Source organism: Apteryx mantelli, chromosome 2 (assembly GCF_036417845.1).
Source record: "Apteryx mantelli isolate bAptMan1 chromosome 2, bAptMan1.hap1, whole genome shotgun sequence".
Taxonomy (NCBI): Eukaryota; Metazoa; Chordata; class Aves; order Apterygiformes; family Apterygidae; genus Apteryx; species Apteryx mantelli.
Window position 1 is genome coordinate 117,189,447 of NC_089979.1, and position 21,187 is coordinate 117,210,633.

At 39.0% G+C, this 21,187-nt stretch overlaps 1 protein-coding gene across 13 annotated transcripts in view; it reads right to left on the reverse strand.

The window, feature by feature from the left end:
* The window catches only part of ARPP21 (cAMP regulated phosphoprotein 21), a 146,144-nt gene that overhangs the window by 26,441 nt on the left and 98,516 nt on the right, over positions 1-21,187 (reverse strand). For 10 of the 13 annotated variants that reach the window (XM_067291300.1, XM_067291304.1, XM_067291305.1 and 7 more), the window contains one exon: positions 14,236-14,362. In XM_067291300.1, coding sequence (XP_067147401.1) covers positions 14,236-14,362 — 127 coding nt within the window. Of the gene's footprint in view, positions 1-5,388; positions 5,538-6,833; positions 6,887-14,235; positions 14,363-21,187 lie in introns of those variants that run through there. The other 3 variants (XR_010883446.1, XR_010883445.1, XM_067291309.1) reach the window with 2 other exon arrangements.

Genomic DNA, 21,187 nt, shown 5'->3' on the forward strand with positions numbered 1-21,187 from the left:
AATGGATAAAAGCAGCTGAGTCTTTATCACAGTGACATTTCCACCATGGAAATACAAACATGACTTAAAAGCGATTCACTGGAATCCCACTGAAGTCACTGGGGCCAGTGTGAAGACTCATTGCTGAATGAGGGCTTTAAACTATGCCCTGTTTACACTGCTCTTGCTAGCGTTTTTTAGGAAGAAATTTGTTGATCTTTATATTGTAAGGTCATATTTCTGGGAAAGAGAGACAAGTGACTCAAAGAGAAGCAAAATAGTATGTGTATTATTTTACTTAGGAATGTTTTCTGCCTTCATATGACCCTGACACAACAAACTCCCCCAAAAATTAGCTGCACAGTTTGCATAACCTTAGGAAACATTATTGAGTAATTTGTGGAGTCAGGGAGAAACACACACACATGCACCACACAGATACCTATACTGTAGTAAGACTGAAGGTGGTTGATCTCACTACTCTCACAGGTCTGCAAGCCAAGAATCATGGATTTTGATTTGGGCTCTCAGTAGATGGAAATAATCCTAAGCTTAGTGCCATTGTGCATTCTCTTCTTTAAACAGTGCCAATACATACCCTGAAATACCTCACATGCATTCAGTCCCATGCATGAACACAAAATGCTATTATCACAGCTGAAGGAGAGGAGACATGATATGAGGTCCTTAAGACCATGACTAGTATGGAAGTAGTGTCTAGGAAATGGCTGTTCACTTGTCCTTTTTGCAACAGAAGAATTAAAGGACAGAAAATGCTGCTACCAGAGGGTAGGTCCAAGCAAATAACCCCAAAAGAAGTAATTATTTGTACAGTATGTAGCTAAGCTGTGAAATGTCTTCCCATAAAGTACTGTGGATGGTAAAAACTTTATACAGGCTCAAAAAGGAACTGAACAAATTCATAGAAGAAAAATACACTGTTGGCTATTAAATATGAAGGCAAGAAGTACCTCAGCTGCAAACTGCTCACAGCTGGGAAGATTCCTGATAAAAATGTGACCATATGCTTGATTGTTCTTACACTTTGCCTAGGCATCTGCTCCTCTGTCACTATTGAGGAAAGGCTATTGGACCTTTTCTCTCATCCATTATGGCTGTTCTTATCTTATTTTTCATTCAGTGGAAGCTCCTCTTATTTCCTTCTGTATTCTTTAGGAAGTAGTCACCACAGGTCAAAAATTACACTTGGCATCTGCTAGCAAGATGCTGGAAGCAGCACGATGTGGATGCACTTGGTACCTGCCAGCAGCACAACCCTCCCCAGGGGCATTCACACCTGCTGCCCTGCTTGTGCCTTGAGCTTATCTGGTTCCTGGTGCAGGGTTGCTGGGTCAACAGAGAGGAGTATTTAGAGAAGTGCAATGCTGGGCAACTCCTACCTTCTAGGATGTCTATCAACACTACCTTAGCATCAGTGAAAGTCAGAAATGAATACTAAACCTTGCAGATCTTTTTAAGGGGGGAAGCACAGGGGGATTTACCCAGGCAAAACACTTTGTAGTGACCTTTTTTGAGCAAGGACAACACGTAAGTGTTGGTTTCATGGCTATTGAGCAGAAACAGTACAGTCTGTAGATGACACTGATGGGAAGTGTCCTGTGGCTTCCCATTTTTATGGAGTTAGCCAGGTGCTTGAATAGCTCCTGCCTATTGCTGCAGCGGGCTAGTATGGTGAGGCGCATTTTGTGGAATAAAATACTACTTCCCTTTCACCACTTCTTGAATTTTTCATATCCTTTGCCTCTAATAATCTTGCTTATTCTAGAGCATCCTTTACACAGTTCCATGATAGCAACTGATAACCTGTATTATATATGCTTCAGTGGTCCTTTCACTGACCAATTTCCATTGAGTTGGAGAAAAAGCCCAAAGCAGAAGTGAGGTCAGTAATGCTGTTTTGGGATATATAAAGGCACAAACAGGAGCGGTAAGGAACAGTAGTGTGGCACTGACGGGAGAGGGGTCCCCTGAAGCTCACAGGAGGAGAGAGAGGCTGCAAGGTAACGAAGCTCTAACTTGTAACTACAAATCTTCAGCTTCCCCAGCATCTCTCTTACCAGCTCACCACAACAGAGCAGCAACTCTATATAATGTGGTACCACTGTAAACTTTTTAGAAGGCAGCACTGATGATACGGTGCCCTGTGTGAAGAGTAGGATATTCTCTGAAAGGTGTAAGGCACCCATGCACTGTGGACATCACTTACTTCATCCATAAAACAGGTTCAATCAGATGCTCCACATGCGTTATAGCTGAGAGAGCACAATGGCAATTGCCTATGCCTGCAGTGCAATACAAATATGTAGTTCAACATTTGGTGATAGCTTGGGTATAAAAGGTGCTTTGTAAAATCCAGTTCCACTCTTTCTGCACAAATCACAGGCAAATTCATACTTTTCTGGGACAAAGAACATCAAGCAAACCTAATTCAGACTTTCAATTCCTGTATTATATGATATAATTCTATTTCTCCAAATTACTTTTGCTTCAAAATGTAGCTACATTTATAATTATTTACTGCCTGGCTCAAGGTTAAGTGAAGGAACAGCATCACTGAGATTCTGTTTAAGTCCTTATTTTTCACAATGTGCTACACAGGAGACAAAAGATTAATTGCTTTGTATTTCTCCAATGGAGACAGAATTAAAATTGCCATCTGATTCAAACTATTAACACAGCAATCATTTTGAAGTAGCACATTGCTTCTTATAATTTAACACATTTCTCCTCTTCTGCTTATTCTATGAAGTGATACTTGGCAACTTAAAAAAATTTTTGATTTGTGGAGGTTCCTTTGCAGGCCCTGTAAAAATCCAACCTTTTGCACTCCTACAGACTCAATACTTGATGAAAGGGAGCTCTCAAAAATGACCAAACTGGAAATTTAATAATGTTGAGCAGATGCTGTTGAAGATGTTCTGTTTTATCAGCATGCTACTTGGAAGCCCTGAGGACAGTGATGAAGCATATAATAAATTGTTTTGATAACACAGGCTGACAAAAAGAGCAAAGATACATATACATGGCCTAAATATTTGCTTGCTCAGAAATGATTGTTTTTTTTAAGTAACGCCTCAGGGCTAAGATGTTTCAGAGAGATGCTTTAATTTAAGGTAATTTGTGTTGCCTGAGACATTTAGAACTGGACAGGACCAAAGATACACACAAACACACATATATATATATCTAAATGGTATTAACCATTAGTTAGGATATACCTATATCCTAAATATTTGCTTGCTCAGAAACAGCTGCTTTCTTTAAGTAACACCTTTCTCTGGGCTAAGATGTTTCAGAGAGATGTTTTATTTTAAGGTAATTTGTACTGCCTGAGTCATTTAAAACTGGATGGAACCAAACACAGAATACTCTACACTTTCTCCACTTAGACTTAACACATATAAGAAATGTTCATCTATGTGTGCCACTGAGACTCAATCCTGACATGCTGCTGTAAAAGCTCAGCCTTCTTTTTGCACTTGGTAATTGTGGCAAGCCCATAGGGAAATGATGAGCAACATCCAGGAGACTTCTGTTATTTGCAGTGGAAGTCCACTTCTCATTATGGTTATGGGTTTTCATTGTATAAGCAAATGTAAAGAAAAACAAAAATCAAGGTGATGAGAAATTCAAACACATTCTCAAATATTAATCATTCCAAACAGTAATGTTTAAGAGAGCACACATAAGGATGCTGCATATATGATCCCAAAAGCTACTAATCATTTTCAGCACTCAGCAGGAGCTTTGGGTGGCCAATATTTTAGGGGATGTGACAGGCTGAAAGGTAGGAATGGGAAAAGGGAAACAAGCCCCAGTCTTAACTGCAGGAGGATTTCCTGGGGAGTAGAAGACTGTAGAAAACAATTGCAAATTATTCTAGGTCTACAAGGTGTGCACTGGCCTGCAGAGTTTGAAGAAGCATTTTGGGTAGTGAATGAGTGAACAGCTACCACAGTGAAAGCATTTATTTTCTTTCTCTGACTTATCTAAACTGTTTCCAGAGCTTTTCAGAGATGGACAACAGCCCTAAAGTGGCCACCAAGGTGGCTATCTTAGGATTCCTTTAGTCCTGAATGTAAGCTCTGTGCTGTGCCTCAGAGGTGAAAAAGAAAATTGCTTTCCATTTATATATATATAGCTCTTAGCACAGTGGGCTCTCAAAGCTAGCTGTAGCTCCTAGGCACTGCTACAGGCAATAATCATTGCTGCATAGATTGGCCTCTTTTCCTTTCCTTGTTCTTAAACAATTATGTGACAGTAGCAAAAAGACTCTATTTGTTACCAAGACACTGGCATCCTGGGCACTGCACTGAAAATAAAATAAAACAAAAATTAAAAAGAAAGTTAAAATTAAAAGCATAAAAATACAGAAAAAAAAATCTGTGCTAAAGTACTTCTAATCTCAGCCCCTACAGATAAACTGGGATAACAGCTTATCTAACTTCCCTTTAGTCAGGTTTGGTTGTTCTTTGGGACCCAAACTTCCATGCTATGTAAATCTCTAGGTTAAAAAGATCATTTTGTAAAATGAATTTCAGTTTAAGATATTAAATAATGCATTTATTTGTCTCTCCATCCTGAAAGAAACATTCATGATGAGGAGTTAGTGATGTCTTACCATCTGCACAGAAACAGAAGCAGAAACAGAACTTCTGAATAGTATTAACCAACCTCTATTTAGCTCAGGCCATGTCAGTTCTGGAGTAAATTAAAGTAAAATGACTCATATTTATGGCTAGGTCTTAAGACTGGCAGCAAAGGCTGAGTAAAGAATCACTACTTTCCATTCTCAATCTACACCCTATTAGCCATGAGGGAATCCTCACCAGAGTCTGCAGCAAGACAACCTGTGCTTATCGTTCATAATGATAAATGCCAGTGATACCCGCTGGAAGTGAAACCTCAGCAGGGACTACGCATCACTAGTAATAACAGAAATAATCAAGCCGTTGTTAAAACCAGACACTCAGACAGCAAATTCAATTTTTTTATTTTGTGTCCAATAACAATGACAGCTACCAGCCACCATGCATTACAATTAGCTCATGCTGCAGGAATGCTATCTGCTCTGGTGCATAATGAGCAAACTGCAAAAGAGAACAGGACCTGGGGAAGAGGTGAAGAACTATTTGGAGAGGTTTTACATATCCTTGCTTGTTGCTAAGGAAACCAGCTCCTCTGTCTGGGAATATTCTGAAAGGCTGCCTCATTCGGCATATAAGCCTTATTTCCTCTCATTTGCAAACAAACAAAATTTAATGGTGTCAAATCAAAATGAAAATGTCCTTGCATTCGGTTTAGGCAAACACAACAGTTGACCACAACAAAGGTTGAACAAAATTCAAGCAAATGCCTTTGGGGCTTTTTTTTTTTTTTTTTACATACCAGGGCTGGACAGTAGAACTTCGCCTCAGTTACTGGGACGTCTTTCTTGAGTTCCTCTGCTCAAACACTGAACACAGACTGCAGCCATACTTCACTGCAGACTTGCAGTCAGCTCATAGGCACACACACTTCTTCTGCAGCATCCCAATCTAAATAAATGTTCTATTAAATTTTACAATTGCAAAATGTGCTTCCATTCTCAAATCCTTGATCTACAGCAAACATAAGGCAAAAGTCTGCCCTTCTCTCTGCGTTGCAGATCTCTGGTGTACATTTTGAGCACTTCTTTGATTATTAGGCTAGACCCAAAAGCCTTGCTAAAATTCTCCATCCCCTTATATGCTTCCATCTGTGGAAATTTCTACAGTAAACTGTGCACTAAAGTATATAGGCCTATTATGAGCAGCAGGGCTGAAATGGTGCTGGAGATGTCCTCTGCCACTCCACGGTAGCCCTTCTGTCATTTCTGTCAATGATGGGCCTCCACTAGTTCTAGCAATGGGAAGGAGGGTTTCGAGAAAGCATAAAACAATAAGAAAAAATGAAAACTGTCTTTGCTCTAAAGGGCTTACAACATAAACCTCTCAATTATTCAGTGCTAGAAAATTCCACTGAAAGAAGTGGGAGCACTGATCTAATACAGAATTAGCAATAGTGAAGATGTATCACTCTTTTTGACAAAGAAAAGACAGAAACACAAAGATTCTTTATAGACATTGTTTAACATGTTAGAGTGCTCCCTACATTTTAGTGTGACCTCTGCAATTTTCGCAGGGGCTATTTTAAAATCCTATCAACTGCACAATGCTGTTAGAAATCTTTTCTTTCTCTGCTTATTCATGTACATTAACTGATATGAGATTAACACATATTAATTCATTCCAAAAAAATATTTTACTGTGAAATTCTAGAAATACTGTCAGAAATGACATAGATTCTAATTGGTACTGGAGAAGCTGAAAGCTTAAGAAAAAAACAAAAAATGCCTGTCTTAAGACTCCTGCAGTCTACAGATGGTTTTTTCCCCCTCAATATTTGCTCTCTCTTGGTATGAATGCTGAATAATTAAACTAGTCACTTGAAAAAGAACAAAGCCTTTCAATAAAAATGATTCTGCCTCTTAATTTTCAAAATCAAGTATGCTGCAAGGCATGCAGTGGTACTAATTCTGCTATTAATTTAAATTACAGATATTCTGTAAAGCTGAACATTTGTTGAGTATTGGTGCAGTACAATATGATTTAGTGTTTTTAAGACCAGGAATTTCAAAACTTTTAAGCTCCAGTCCTGGCTCTCCCAGGGACTGGCTGAAAAGTCTTGAATACAATATTCCTTTTATTAGCCTCCTGCTGCTGTTCACTAGAGCCCTGCAAAGTCTACTGCTTGAGGTCTAATTCTACAAAAGGACTAATTGCCATAATACCAAGCCTTTCTGTGCCTTCTGGATGCTTGGCTCTTGGAGTGAAATTCAAACATCTGAGTGAATCAGCGACTCCTCCTACAGTCATAGGGGAACAAAATCCACAAAGAGCAAAACATGAGGCAGGAAACTGCCCGCTGGTGGGCTGATAGGAAACCCTGAGGAGATGCATGGATCTTGGAGCTAATCTTAATCACACATTATATAAAATAGTGAGATACTATACAGAAAGCCTGTAACATGCAAAAAAAGAACATACCAAATATCATCAGAACTAAGCCAATTTCTTGCTTTTGCCCCTTCTTTTTGGCTCAGTCAATTCTGAATTCCTTCAGGATTGAGCTCAAGGAAGCACAGTAAGAATGAGAGAAGATATTCCTGAAAAGCAGAGAGCCTGGTGATCATTTCTCAGGCAGTGAACAACACGGGATAAGACCCTCTTGGCTCAAAGCACTCAAGCTTCTCTTATCATGGGAATGTCCAAACTGGAACCAAATCATAAAATTAAGTGAAAAAAGGAGGGTTCCTTCTTTTCTTCCAGTTGCAATTTAAGAAAAAGCAGGACAAGCCTGAAGTCCATCCCCCAGGTTTGCTATAGACATTTCCATAACACGCCTGTCAGAACAAATCTCTAAGGCAGCTAGCAGGAGGAGTGCTTAGTTTTGGATTACAGATGGTCTTAGTCTGAGATATTCAGTGTTGTTAAAATGGAAGCATTTGTAGGCACAGGTAGAAAGACAGTTTTAAGTTTCTGGGCAGCTTAAACATAAAATACTTGAACAAAAACTGATAACATATGTGTAGATCCCATCAGGATCACAGTTTTGGACTTAGTTCTCCTAGTCCAATTGCTACAAACTCTTTTTTGATCCAGCCCTACCATTTCATAAAATGCTGTGAAGTTTTAAAGTCTTACATCAATACTAATGAATGCAGCACTACACTTAGGTGTCTAAAACAGTAGGCTCTGTCCATTCTGTTTCTTTCAAGATATCATAAAAATAAGAGACAGACCTCCTGGGGTGTTTAAGGAGAAGCAGTATCTGCTGGAAAAAACATCATTTATGATTCTGATTATCAAGCATAGATGGGCACCTTAAGTTCAAAATTGTTTCAATAGTGCAGTTGGCAATTACTGCTGGAGAATTAATTTCTTTAGATAATTAGATACTTACAAAATTGAAAGTGTTTTTGTTTATGTAAGCACAAAAAATATAAATGGAATTATGCAAATAAATCTATCATGGACCAGGAGATCTTGTCAGGCTGCTAATGAAGGTAGAAAGCCGCATTCTTTCTTTATAAGGTTCTATAATGATCATGATAACAAACCAATTTTTTTAATGCTGCATACTTCCCTTCCCCCAATCTTTTTTCCTCTCAATATCAGCTTATAGTGACAAATGCTTTCAGCAGGCAAAGAGGATGAAAGAGATTTGAAGATAACACTCGTCAATTATGCTGACACCTAAATGATTAAACTAAGCAAAAATTCAGTATTTCATTGTCAATTTGACTCTGATTCCTACTTAAACAAATTTATGTGCTCTATTAAGGTACATTTTGTCTTTGCTTAAAATCTGTTTCAGAGATGCATTAAAGAGACAATTACCTCTTTTTCCTTACTGGAAGCTGTAAAAGCAAATAATAAAGTATTCCATCAGAAAAATCACCCTTCCTCTGAGACAAACATTTGCTGTTTATGGAATATCCATGTACACTTATCATGAATGGACTCATTAAATCCAGTGTTCAGATAAATACTTGCCTCACGTAACTACATCCTTTTGACAAAGGTGCTACTGTACACAATCAACTGTTCTGCTTTTAGAAAAAAGTAGAGATTTCCTAAGCAATCTGAGCATTCCAACGCTATCTGAACACTGAAACAAACCATAAAAGCAACACATGCTGGTTCTCAAATGTACGAGAAATCCTAAAATCATTACATTCACTGCAGAAATTGCAGGCCATCCAGTTATGCCCAGTACCATCTTAATCTCTCCGGAGATATTATAGTGCAAACTTGTGCCTGGAAGATATTCCAGCTAAACACTATAGGTCTTAGGTTTAATTTTCTCAAAAGATTATCTTCATTACTGATGTAAAACACATGCCACAAAACTTAGTTACTTTTTTTCTTAGAACTGTATGATAAACCAAGCTAACTGCCTTTTAGAACTATAGTCCAAAGAGGAATCTAAACATTATTTTATCCATAAAATTTCTGTTGCACTCTGAAATTATCTGGAACATGTGAAACAGACATACAGTAATGAATCAAAGTAGAAAAATCACGTAGTTTGTTACACTTTCTTCATCTGTGAATGGCAATAAGAGCAGTTACATATCCCAAACCAATACTCATGTACTTATCCAGCTCATGTTTAGGAAGCACTTAAAAATCCTCTAAGCACAGCACTCTTATTATGAAAATAAATACAGACACACAGATATAAAATACTCCATTTCTTCTATTGTGGTAAAATACAAATCATTACTGATTTATCATCAATACATTTATTTTTTTCCATTGAAGCACAATAACTAGGATCAAAAGCTTTCAAACTACCAACATAGAGATAACTACCAAAGAATAAAACACTCACTGATTATGTTAGAGGTGCAATTTATAGAGTATTGTTAGACAAGAATAGAGAAATCATATTTAATTTTGTGTGGTTATGGAAGCAGGCATTCCACAGTATTTTATGTATCATCTGCTATAATGTGCAGAAATGAATAATAACAACACACCCAAACAGTTTGGAAAACGAGTGTATCATTTTTGAGAACAGTCATCTGAAAATGTCCTACAAATTCACCTGAAATGTGCTCTGCATGCCCTGGGCGATAGCTATCGTCTTGACCCTGGCCCCACTCAGTCAAAGGCAACACTTCAAAAACCTCTGCATTACACAGGATCAGACACAAGACCAGTGCAGAAGAAGGGACATAAAGAAGAGCAACAATGATAAGTCTCTGAGTGAAACAAAAGTATTTCTGTGGGTTGACTGTGCTACCACTCCATCAGATATCACATTTTGGCTTGGTTCTGAATATAAACGAAAACAATTCAAATGGCAAATGTTTCTGTAAAATCTTCAGGGACAACCTTCTCTGTAACAGGCTTCTGCCAGATATGGGTCACTCACATTCTCTTCTCGTACAAGGCAGCACTCTTAAAAATAAACAAACACACAAAAAGCTCCCATCCTTCTCTCCAAATGATTTATTGCTGTCAGAGACTAATCTCATTTTAGGTGAGCTCATCTTTTTTTCTGCCTGGAGCCATTTTAACTTAATATTGCTCTCTTTCCAGAACCATGAGAGACTACAGACTCCCTTAGCCATTACAGATGCTGTACTGACATTTTACTTTAGCTGTTTGCTGTAAAAGTCATCAATAACGTTCCACTCATGAAGAAACCTTTTCTAAGAAAAATGGAAACAAATTGCTGGCATTAGATCAAACTTTGACCTCTGCAGCCCAAAGTGGGAAAACTCCAAGGTCTGAACTCCTTGTTGCAGCTCTGAAAGCTTCCAAAAACTCCACCAAGCAGGCAAACTTTCTTATTTTAATAAAACATTTTCCGAGCTTAAGGCTTGTGCTGCCTCCCCCTTCATCCTGCTGCATTAGCTATTCTGCGGGTAGGCACACAGCCTCTGCTCCCATGGGCCTGCCTCTGCTGCAGCCGCTGTCTCTCAGAAGCGGCAGTAAGTGTTGCTGGGTCTTCAGGGAAACAATTTCAGAAATCACCTTTTCATCTCTCTCATTCACATCTGTTCCCTGTTCCCATTCCCAATATTCTTGGCTGCACTCTATTCTGCTGTTGCTATTCTCCTTTATGTCTTTATTTTCTTGTCCCTAGTTATCCATGGCTCATGCACACCCTGCTTATGTGCTACTCTGAAGCTTGATACCCAAGTCTGCATTGGAAGGGAAACTGTAGTCTGAAATACTGACCTTTTCATTGCTATTTTCCAATTATATACAAATTTCTAAAAAGGTTTAAGAGAGATTTTTTAGCCTGGTTTCTGAAGGAAAGATTTGTGTGATTACATTGCCAGATTTCCTCAAATAACCCAACCTCAAAATAACTTTCTGAGCTCGTTGTCTAATTTCTGTCAAGTCTGATGGAGAGATGGAAGCTGCAAAGATGTGATGTTTCTAAAGTTTTGCGCAAATCAGTAGCTTGAAAGAGGAGAGATGCACCCCAGTTAATTTCCTGCACAGTCAGAAGGCTGAAGTACGAGCTAACAGTTACTTGCTCTGTTTAGCCTGCCGCTAGGCAATCAACAGCAATGCCAAAATGCTGTCTCCTGCTCAGTGAGAGGACATGGGAGGGAGCTGAGAGCATGCTAGAAAAAGGGAGCCCAAAGAGATGCTGATTTTGCAGGTGGGCTGATGCCATGAGGCTCATGCAGAGCATATGCATTGTGGGAGGCTGTTGGGAATGTGTGAAGGAAAGAAAAACAGATGCACCAACACAGGACACTAAAACACCTGAAACCAGGCTGACACTGCTGACTGAATAATTCATTTCTTCAGAGTCTCGGTGCATTCAGTGAACCTCTTGCAGTAAATCTGTAGCATAAATAATATGCTTTCCTATACTTTCTTTTTTTATTTTAACATAAATTATATGACATTTTAGAAAGCTGGCTACTTTCCAAATGCCAAGGGATACAGTGGAACATACCCAATTAGAATAATCAGTCCGTATCCTTTTAATGACAGATTCTGAGCATGAATATCACTTAAACCACTAATAGATACAAGGTACTCCTGACACTTTCTAATTCTTGCCCCAGAAGCACTTTTAGACACTGAAGTTAATAATATGACAGAAATCTGTATTGTTTCAGCTAAAACAGTATTTCTGCAGATATTTAGGTTTACCTTCATAGACTCCAGTCAAAATTATAAGGTCTGTGCTTACTAGCAGAAATCAAGAGAAAAAAACCCTCAAAACATAGGATGAAAATTTCATCCCTGATTTTATGGGAACGGAGCCTCAGTGAGCCAAAGTCATATTAATTCCAGGAGAGAGTTTCAACTTCCCAGCATCTGTCTTTCTGCCCTGGGCCTGCCTGAAGATTCAGTGTGATACCAATCTCCAGAGCTTTTGGCTATTTAAGGAACTAAGGGCAAAACCAAGGAGTTATGGGAGCAGAGGAAGCACTTTGCTGCACATGCGCTACAGTAATTCTCCCTGGACCTGTGGGGCTGTGATAGGCCACCCGCCTTCCCTGCCCCAACAACAGCCACGTTTACGTGGGATGTGGGGACTGGGGTTTCCATCCTACCGAATCTACAAGGCCACCAAGCTAGGGAGTTTACCCTCATGATTTCCCCCGTAAGCTACCTCACTTAAAGAATAGATCTGTAGAAAATTCCAAGCTTTTCCTGTATCTTCTTGGCACACCTACTACACACCCATAGAAATGATTATCTAGAAAGATGCATCTGAGTCCACAATGACGAGCCAGCTTGAAGAATTTGTTCTTAGTCAAGTCTTAAGATCTGAGAATAGCTAAACACTTAAAATCACCACAGCAGGAAGTCTAAACTGTAGTCACAATGTTTTCATTTTTAAATAAGAGATAACAATAATGTTTCCAACTGAGAAGGCAGCTGAAAGAACAAATTTCAAGAAAAGACTGATGCTCTAGAGATTTTAGACAAATTCCTTGACTCACATTTTCTAGACATGTAAGAAAAAGGATGCAAGAAACATAGAAACAAAATTAGTATTTGTATCTCTGTGTTGTCTGTACTCAAATGCAATGGCTACTGTGCTACAATACATCTTTAAAACCAGGATTTCTTCAAGATCAAATAGCTGATTTTTCTCCAGAAACATTGCTTAAGTATTTCAAGATGTCTCTTGTGTACTTTATTTATCATAATTTCCACATTATGGATGTACCATTAAACTGATAAATATGGTTTTATAACAACACAGTAGACCCAGATAATGTCATATAATTTGATTTGCACTTAGGTTCAAAGATCCACTATATACAGATAATAAATATGGTACCAGACTGTCAGACAGGAGAAATTAGAAGAGACAGATGACCTTTGTGCAATACTTCATCTCTCTCCCTCTCTCTCTCAGGAATGTATAAATCCGAAGTTATGAAATCAGACACAGTTAGCCACCGTTGATACTGACCAAAGCAACACCAATTTTATTAGAACACAGAATAGCTTATAAAAAAAAAAAAAGTAATCAGTTGCTCGGTTATAGCTGTGTTTGCTGTGTCTTTGTTTCCCTGAGTGCCTGAGAGAGCATGAACAAAATTGCCAGCAGTCACATTACAGAGACAGGGTGATGGGCTGGACGACCTTGTAAGTCTTGTTCATGTCTCACGTCTGTGCTCTTGACTTGCATCTTAAAAGACTTACATATCAATGCCTTTGCAGAGAACCTGCTTTTCCATTCAAAAGAGTTTCTGTCAAGCCCAGCAATAACTGACTGAAAGACGAAAGCTTTAGCTGACCTGGCATGTTTGTAATTGTAAACCCTACGGGGAAACAACCCCTCCTCTTAGAGTTATTATCTATCTGTCTGAGACACAGTACGAGGAAAGGCGTGTACTAAAGAAACAGACAATCAACGATTTAAACAAACAGAAATCTCCCAAACCGGAAAAGCTGTTTATTCATTTGAAATGCGAGGACCCTCTCACAAGGACAACCCCTTCCCTGCCCCAGCATGCATTGGTCCAACTCTGCCTATGCCCCACTTACTCTGCGTTAATTAAGAGTGACATGACACAGCAGGAAAAGAGACCGGTTCACTGTGAGACCTGCTACTCACTCTCTTACAGTGTAACGGCCCCCCTTCCAGCCGCCCATCGCTGCAGGGAGCTAGTCCAGCCGGGGGCCGCACCGACCACCTCCCCGCTCACTGCGTTCGCCAACACTAACACAGACAGAGCAGGAGATGGTGGAGCATCACCAAGGTAAAGGCAGTACCAACTGGTTCTGCATCACTGCTAACGGTTCAACTGTGTAAAATCAAAATGTTTCCACGACTGATTTCTTGGTTTACAAATGTTTAGGGAGTTCACATGATGAAGGACAAATTGCAACTGTTGGCTTTAACGTGACATATGAGGGCTCACACTAGTTGTCTCCTGGTTCTCTACATGACCTAACATTTGGAGTATTGACACTGTGAGGACACTGCACTGTGCACAAAACAATAGTGGTGAAGAACATAATCTCCATTTTTCCATAGCTTGACATCTCCAAGCACAGGGTTTGTTGGTTTGTAATTTTCAACATATTTTAGATCAAAAAAGCAACTAACTTTCTCCTTTACTGTTCAAGCTCAAAATTAAAATACAACCAATAGGCTTCATCAGCAAAGGCAATGTGAGCAGCTGAAGAAATGAGTAACAGATGGAAATACCTGCTTGCTGTGCAGTCTGTGGTATTTGTTGACTCCGCTGTACATTGTACTGAACTGAGGCAATGGGTCTGTACTGCTGAGTTGTTGAGGTAGGGTACTGACCAGATGTGTAATAATACACTGGCATCTGTGAAGACAGAGAACATCAACTAACTACACACTCTAAAACCCAAAGATTTACCAAAAAAAAAAAAAAAAAAAGGGGAGTAGTAGGAGTAAATTAAAAAAAAAAAGGAAGTAAAGCATCTTAGCAGTAACAATAATCAAAAGCAGAGATTTGGATTGTGTCTTTTCAGGTACTGCTGCTTGGTTGCAGTTTTGCTAGGCTGTCAGTACCCCAAATTCACACCAAGCACAGATGGCCCCCTGGGGCAGCATGGTTATGGCACAGAGTGGCCTGGAGTCAAACTATGTACGGGTGAGAGAGAGGGAAAGATGGAATGCAAATGCCTATATACCTGTAAAAAACTACCGCTAAATTCCCACCTTGTTTTACCGCTACATCCTTACATGAACATTTCCCTGTAAAGACTCTCACTCTTGGCATGAATATATTGAGGTTCTAAAAACAATCACAGTCGTCGTCTTGCAGGAACTGAGGGTAAGACATTGAGTCAACAAGTTTTGCTAGCTGAGCTTTTCTTTCCTATTATTTTTATTATTATTATTATAGAACAGTGTGTACTACATCACCTTATCACATAGGTGAACGTGGAAGTTTGAGGATGACTGAAGCTAGAGATTTTTGCTATACATGCTGTATCACCATTACTGAGACATTTGAGCTAAATAGTTTTTAGCTGACCCTTAGCAAGTTCAAAGCACTCAAAATTTTTCATTTTCAGCTGCAGTGATTCTGCAGGCAGCTGATACAGTTTGGCAGCATATGGTATCAGCAAACTCTAGAGGGACACAGATTTGAAATAACGTTTTTAAAGAATGTTGTTCTTCTCACAACCTGTCAGCAGGTCCCAAATCAGTCAGCATTTCTTTATAAATCATACAACAACTATTTTCTTCATGTGTAGCACTTAGCCTACTTAGACATATGCACAAAATCACATAAAATTCTTTTGTTCAATTTGATTACTCACAAAGGAAAGTCTTAGTGAATTAAAGGTAACTGCATCCATTTGTATACAAGTAGGACATCATGACAAACATCAGAAATTCTCCTAGAGGTGATATCAGGTAGGTATGGATGTGAAAAACTAGGTGAGAAGACAGTATGGAAGGTGATTTGGATAAGCAGAAGACTACTGAATGGATAATGGTGAGGAATGAAGAATCAGAATCAACAAAACTGGATTAGGTGATGCCCATGAAGAGAAAACCCCACACAGACTGAGAACTGTCAGTCAACATCAACTATCAATCAAGAGGTTGAATACCCATTTATTCTTCAAGGCCTATTCATTTCCTCTTGAATCAATGCAAATCACATAGTTTTTTTTTTTTTCCTCCAGATAGTATCAGCTAGATTCAAACAAACAGCAGAAAGACAAGAGCATTTTGATCAGAAAATGTTGTAAGCTATCCCCTTCCAGACAATACCAAGGGACACCTAACATCTACAGCCTACTCTTGAATCACTTGCTTTGTTATAGACTATGGTAACAAAAGCAAAATGCCTTGTATAAAACAGACAAAAAGCATGATAAATATTTGTTCTCTGGAGAGAAAAGTCTCCAGGTGTTAAGAAAGTTTACTCAGAAATTTAGGGTGTAAAATTATGGTTTAAATATCATAGTAATGTAAAAGAGGGATCAGGTAAATTTAGTGAGATAAACTGATGCCGTGTAAACCTGACTGTGACTGGGTCTCCTACCAACGCGACTCTACAATAGGAGACCTAAAAGAGGTGAGAGGGTTCAGCCTAAGTAAAGTCAATGCAAATAGCTGATCCTGTCTTGGAGCAAGGGAACAGATTAGACTCTCTCTCAAGTATTCTTTATTTTCTATTACAATCTACAAATTAAAGAATATTAAACCCCTGTGGGACGACTCTAATTTCTTCTGGCTGCAGCTTAATCTCACTTAGCGGATTTAAATTTATTTGATTTACCCTCAACTTCCTTGTTTTCCTTGCTAGACAAGCCCGTAAATGTTTGAAAATACATAAGCATATGAGAACAATATGAATTATTTCTTGTGGAAAGAGTCTGTATGCATAAACTTTAAAACATAGCCTAAAGAGCATAGGTTTTGAACTGAGGTTTGTAGTCAAACAAGTTTAGCTCAAAAACACACACGTACATTGAAACTTTCAGAATAATTTTTAAACAAGTGTTTACCTATTTTCATCACACAGATTGATACTTTATCTAGACTTAGTCACGGGGTTTTCTCTCTTTCTCTCATCTTCTAAATTCACTGGAACATAATATATTTGTTATATACCCCATTAGTAGCTTATCAGGGTGCAATCTATCAGCCTGAAAAATGTCTTTAGCAGTAGGAGTATTAGGTAGAAATTAATTTAATTTAGAATGATTAATGGATGAATTTGCTAGTAATCATGCACACATGACTTTCAAAGAGGAGATTTTTTTAAGAGATCAGACATTAAAAGAATGGCTTGGTGTAAAATATAGACATGGATAAAATAGATCTTTGGTGGCTGAGGGTTCGGGAAGGATCTATTTTCATTTATCTTGAGTACATCTCTACTTCAGTAGCTGAAACGTGCTATTTGCCTTGTATGATATTACTTTAGTGAACAGTGGAATTAGAAGGATCAGAGATAACAAGTATTGCTTACATCATCTGCTCTGACCCTCTTGAATTTTTTAGTTTCTCATTACATCTGTTTTAGTTACTAATACCTTTGCTTACGTGCTCTTCAACAAAAAACAATACATTTCTGTAGCAGCCTACTGAAATGCCAAATTATATTTGAATTGCTTTCCCATGTGAATGTACAGTCTAACCTAGGATCTTTTGCTAATGTAACATATCTTATTTACAGAACTGGGAATTTTGCACTGCACTAACAAGCATGCCAACATAGCTGTATGGTTATACTAACAAAAATGCCCTTCTGAGATCATACCTATATGCCACCGCCTTTAGGCTAAATACATTACTTCTTGATCTTAATCTTTGACAGGGTCAAAAATGGCCCCTTTTTAATAATTACCCTGAAAATATTTGACAGATGACTCTTTCCCCTTGGATATTCTTATTTTGAAGATGAATCTCCTCTTTGTAGGCTGAGCGCTCCAATGCACCTCTATGTTTTTCTCTCATATACAGCATTTTATTTATCTTAAACTATAACAGAGCTGGGGACATCACTTCTGAGACACTTATGAAATGGTGTGAACTGGCATTACTTTTTTCTCCTTTTACATGTTTTGTCTCTAGATAATGAGCAAAGACTCAATACAGCATCCGTTTTTAGTTACTTTCTGTCCACACACAGTCGAAATCCATTATTAGCTAGTGTCTCCCTCAGGCTGCTCTCCACGAGCTTCCCTTAAGTTTGTAGGTATGTTGCTTATTTCCTCACAGTAGGAATAGGATTTCACCCATCTTTCAGACTCATTTTACTTTCCTAACATATTTCCCTATCAATTTACAGCTTGATTCTGTCATGACAGTGGTATTCTACCTTCCCTTAATGTTGTTGACAAATCCAGTCAGGTTTGCATTAGTACCTTCATCTAGATTATCAGTGAGGCTATCACTATTGTTAACGGCAGCTACAGTTGCATAATAGACAATGAAGATAACAGAATCTACAATGATATATAGACAAATTGAGACACCATTTCTTCCCAGGATCCTCATGGTCTGGGCTCAGCCTTACTTCAGTCTTCCCCACCACCCCAATCCTCTGTAACAATTAAAAAAAAATAGCGGCCTGCACACAAGATCTGCAGGCATGTCCTTCAATATAATGTTGAGATCACCAAGGAAAGATCCATGTAAATGCAGGATTTCCACCTCCAAATGGACTCCCCAACCTCATTCATAACAAATCTCCTACAGAAGACACACTACGAATAAAGATTTTGTCTTATCGTAGCTATGGACTCTTCGGAAGGGTTCTGCAAAGAACCAGCTGAAGTCAATGAAGACACAAAATTATTTCAGCTGAAAAATCCCTCAACACATATATTATTTTCCCAGCCTCTCAAAGAATTTATGCAGTCTTGTTTCTGGACGCCATTTTGCCAGCACAGCTTCCACAAAGAATGAGTCATACATGAAAGTAACTTTTAAGGGTGCGTATGCTTTCCCATTTACACAGTACTTTCAGTTTTCTCGTTTCTTCTCGTGAGGAGGCAAAAGCAACCATTTGGCCTTCAGTCAAGCACTGGTGAGAGAATGTTGCCAGCAACAAATCTGGACCTTTATGGAAGTGCTTTAGGCCCATGAGTACTACAGAAGAGCCATAAGAAAGAGAAGAAAATTGAGCAGCTGGGCAAGATGTACGTTTGCTATTTATGATACAGAAAGCAAATAGGAATGTGCTGCTAAAATCCCTTTCAGCAAACTTGGACCATAGTTTTTTGTTTGTTTGTCTTTTATTTTATTTTGCCAACTGGCTGAACAAAGATGGATCTTTATTTTCAGGTTATTAAATCATCAATCTGTTGTTAAGTTGGGGAACTGCTGTGAGGAAAGCGGAAGAATAAGAAAAGAAAAGAAAAGAAAAGAAAAGAAAAGAAAAGAAAAGAAAAGAAAAGGGGTCCTCTCACCACTTCTTAGCCACATCACTTTAAAATCAGCCTGTTTCTGCTTTTGATACAGAGTGGGAGAGGGAATCTTGGAGAGCAGCTGTAGAACTATATTTAATTGAACTTTAATACAAGAGTTAATAATTTAATGCAGTACCTTTGGGTTGGCAGGTTTGCAGTGCTCTTCTTTCTCCTTCTTTCACCTCCCAAAGGAAATGTTCATACTCACAGGGCCTCTTCCCAAATTTTTATTGCTCTGATATTTTCCTATAGCACACAGAGCCCCAGAGCCAAACTACAAGAACCTTGTCAGCAATGCATTTATGGGAACTAGTTAGCCATTAGTCAAACCTCTTTTGCACTGGTATAAATTCAACAGCAACTTTTAAGATACAAGAGTGCTTTTACATTGATTGCATTGCATTGATTATTACATCATATAGTATTCTGCATGCATTAACATCTTTATTGTTTTTTCTTTTAGCCTCCCTCAAACCACCTCCTTTGGCATCCAAGAGCTGCCTACTGTTGCATCTAATCTCCAAAGAGTAACAAGGGATTCAGATTGCCTAATAACCAGTGCTATGGCTAGGTTTTGCTGCTGGCAATACAGGGAGTCAGGGTCCAGGTGCCCTGCATAGTAAACAGGATGAATTGTTAAGGCTAGTCCAGGAAGTCAGAACAGAGGAACTCCGATTTCCCAATGCTTTGCTTATCTTTTTATAGGAGAGAGACTCTGTTTGTGGTGCATGTGCGACAAGCAGTATCCAGACTACTGTGCTGCATTCTAGGGCTGAAGAGAATGAATTAAAACTTGAAAGGTAGATCAGATCTGTGTATGCATATGCAGACACAAAGAGCTCGCCCCCGCAACAGACTAAGGCCGCTGCTCTTTCACGGTATATGTACAAGGGCAACAGGGACTGCCCCCCCGACTCCCTCTTCCACACAGATATCTGGGATGAGGACAAGACTGATTTTTTGGAATAGTGACAAACTGGAGATGAATGGTCTGCGCAGTGTAATGGATGCAGGAGAAGCTGAGTGCTTTGAAAGAGAATTTCTCACCTTTCTACCTATCCAGAGGACAAATGATTCCACAAGGAAATTACTAAGATTGCTGCAAGCCCCCAAAATGTTTCCCCCCCCAGGAACTTTCCACTTTCTTCTGTTATGATGTAGGACAAAACCCCACAAATGTAGCCTACATGGGTACCGACAGAGAGACAGCGGGGACTGTGGCCATTAAAAAACACCTGTAGTATGGCATTGGTCCTGTGCCAGCCTATGAATACACATGTGAAAAGGCATCACCTCATCATTTGTCCTCTTGAGAAGTTTCCCTATCTCTCCATTAACAACAAAGCAAATATTAACAAGGGAGACCAATTTCACAAAGTACCATTTAAGCTATACTATGTGTGAAACCTTGCTCTTTCACACGGGTGAAACCAACCACTCTACTCCAGGATTATAAATGCACAGCCACACGCAGGCAGGCACTGCTACGCAAATGCAAACAAGTAGGATCCACAAAAACAACCGAGGAGCTCTAATGCAGACTTCTAGGCAAGGATGCAAACCTGATCTCAGCTCAGAGAGGAGAGGTGAAGTTGCGCAGCCCTGTGACAAGGAGCACGCAGGCTGTGCTAGGCAGCACTAAGGACTGCAGCCCTGTTAGCTCCCACAGTAAATTGTAGCCCGCATGGCTGTGAGCATGTCACTTCGCTTGCTGCAATGACAGCTTGCAAAATGGAGGTGCTCATATTTATCCGGTTCACTAGAAGTGTCATGGGGTTTGATTAAATGATGCTTGAAAACATGTAGGGCAGCCAGGGTTATATATAAGCAAAGAACGCTGGACAGCTCTCTACTTACCCGGTGAGATAATATATTCTGGACAGGAAAATGGCATGCAGGGGAAGAAAAGGGGAACTGCTGCTTTTCAGGTCATTTTCTCTTTCAAAATTCACAACAATTTCTACAGGTGGCAAACAGCAAAAAGTATTTCGAGCAATATTATTAATAAAAAATCCACTACATTATGCTGAATTTTACCCCTTTTAAAATTATCTTTTGCAAGCCTTCTCTCAGAAAAATGGCTGCATAATTTCTAAATACAGAAACAATGGGTGTCATAGTGCTCTATGGGGTGTGAACATACAGTATTCTTCAGATTTCTTTTATTGTTAATTAGTGAGGCACTGGATTTCCAGGTCAGATAAAACATTACAACAGTACAAATTCTTCATTACTGTGGCAATACA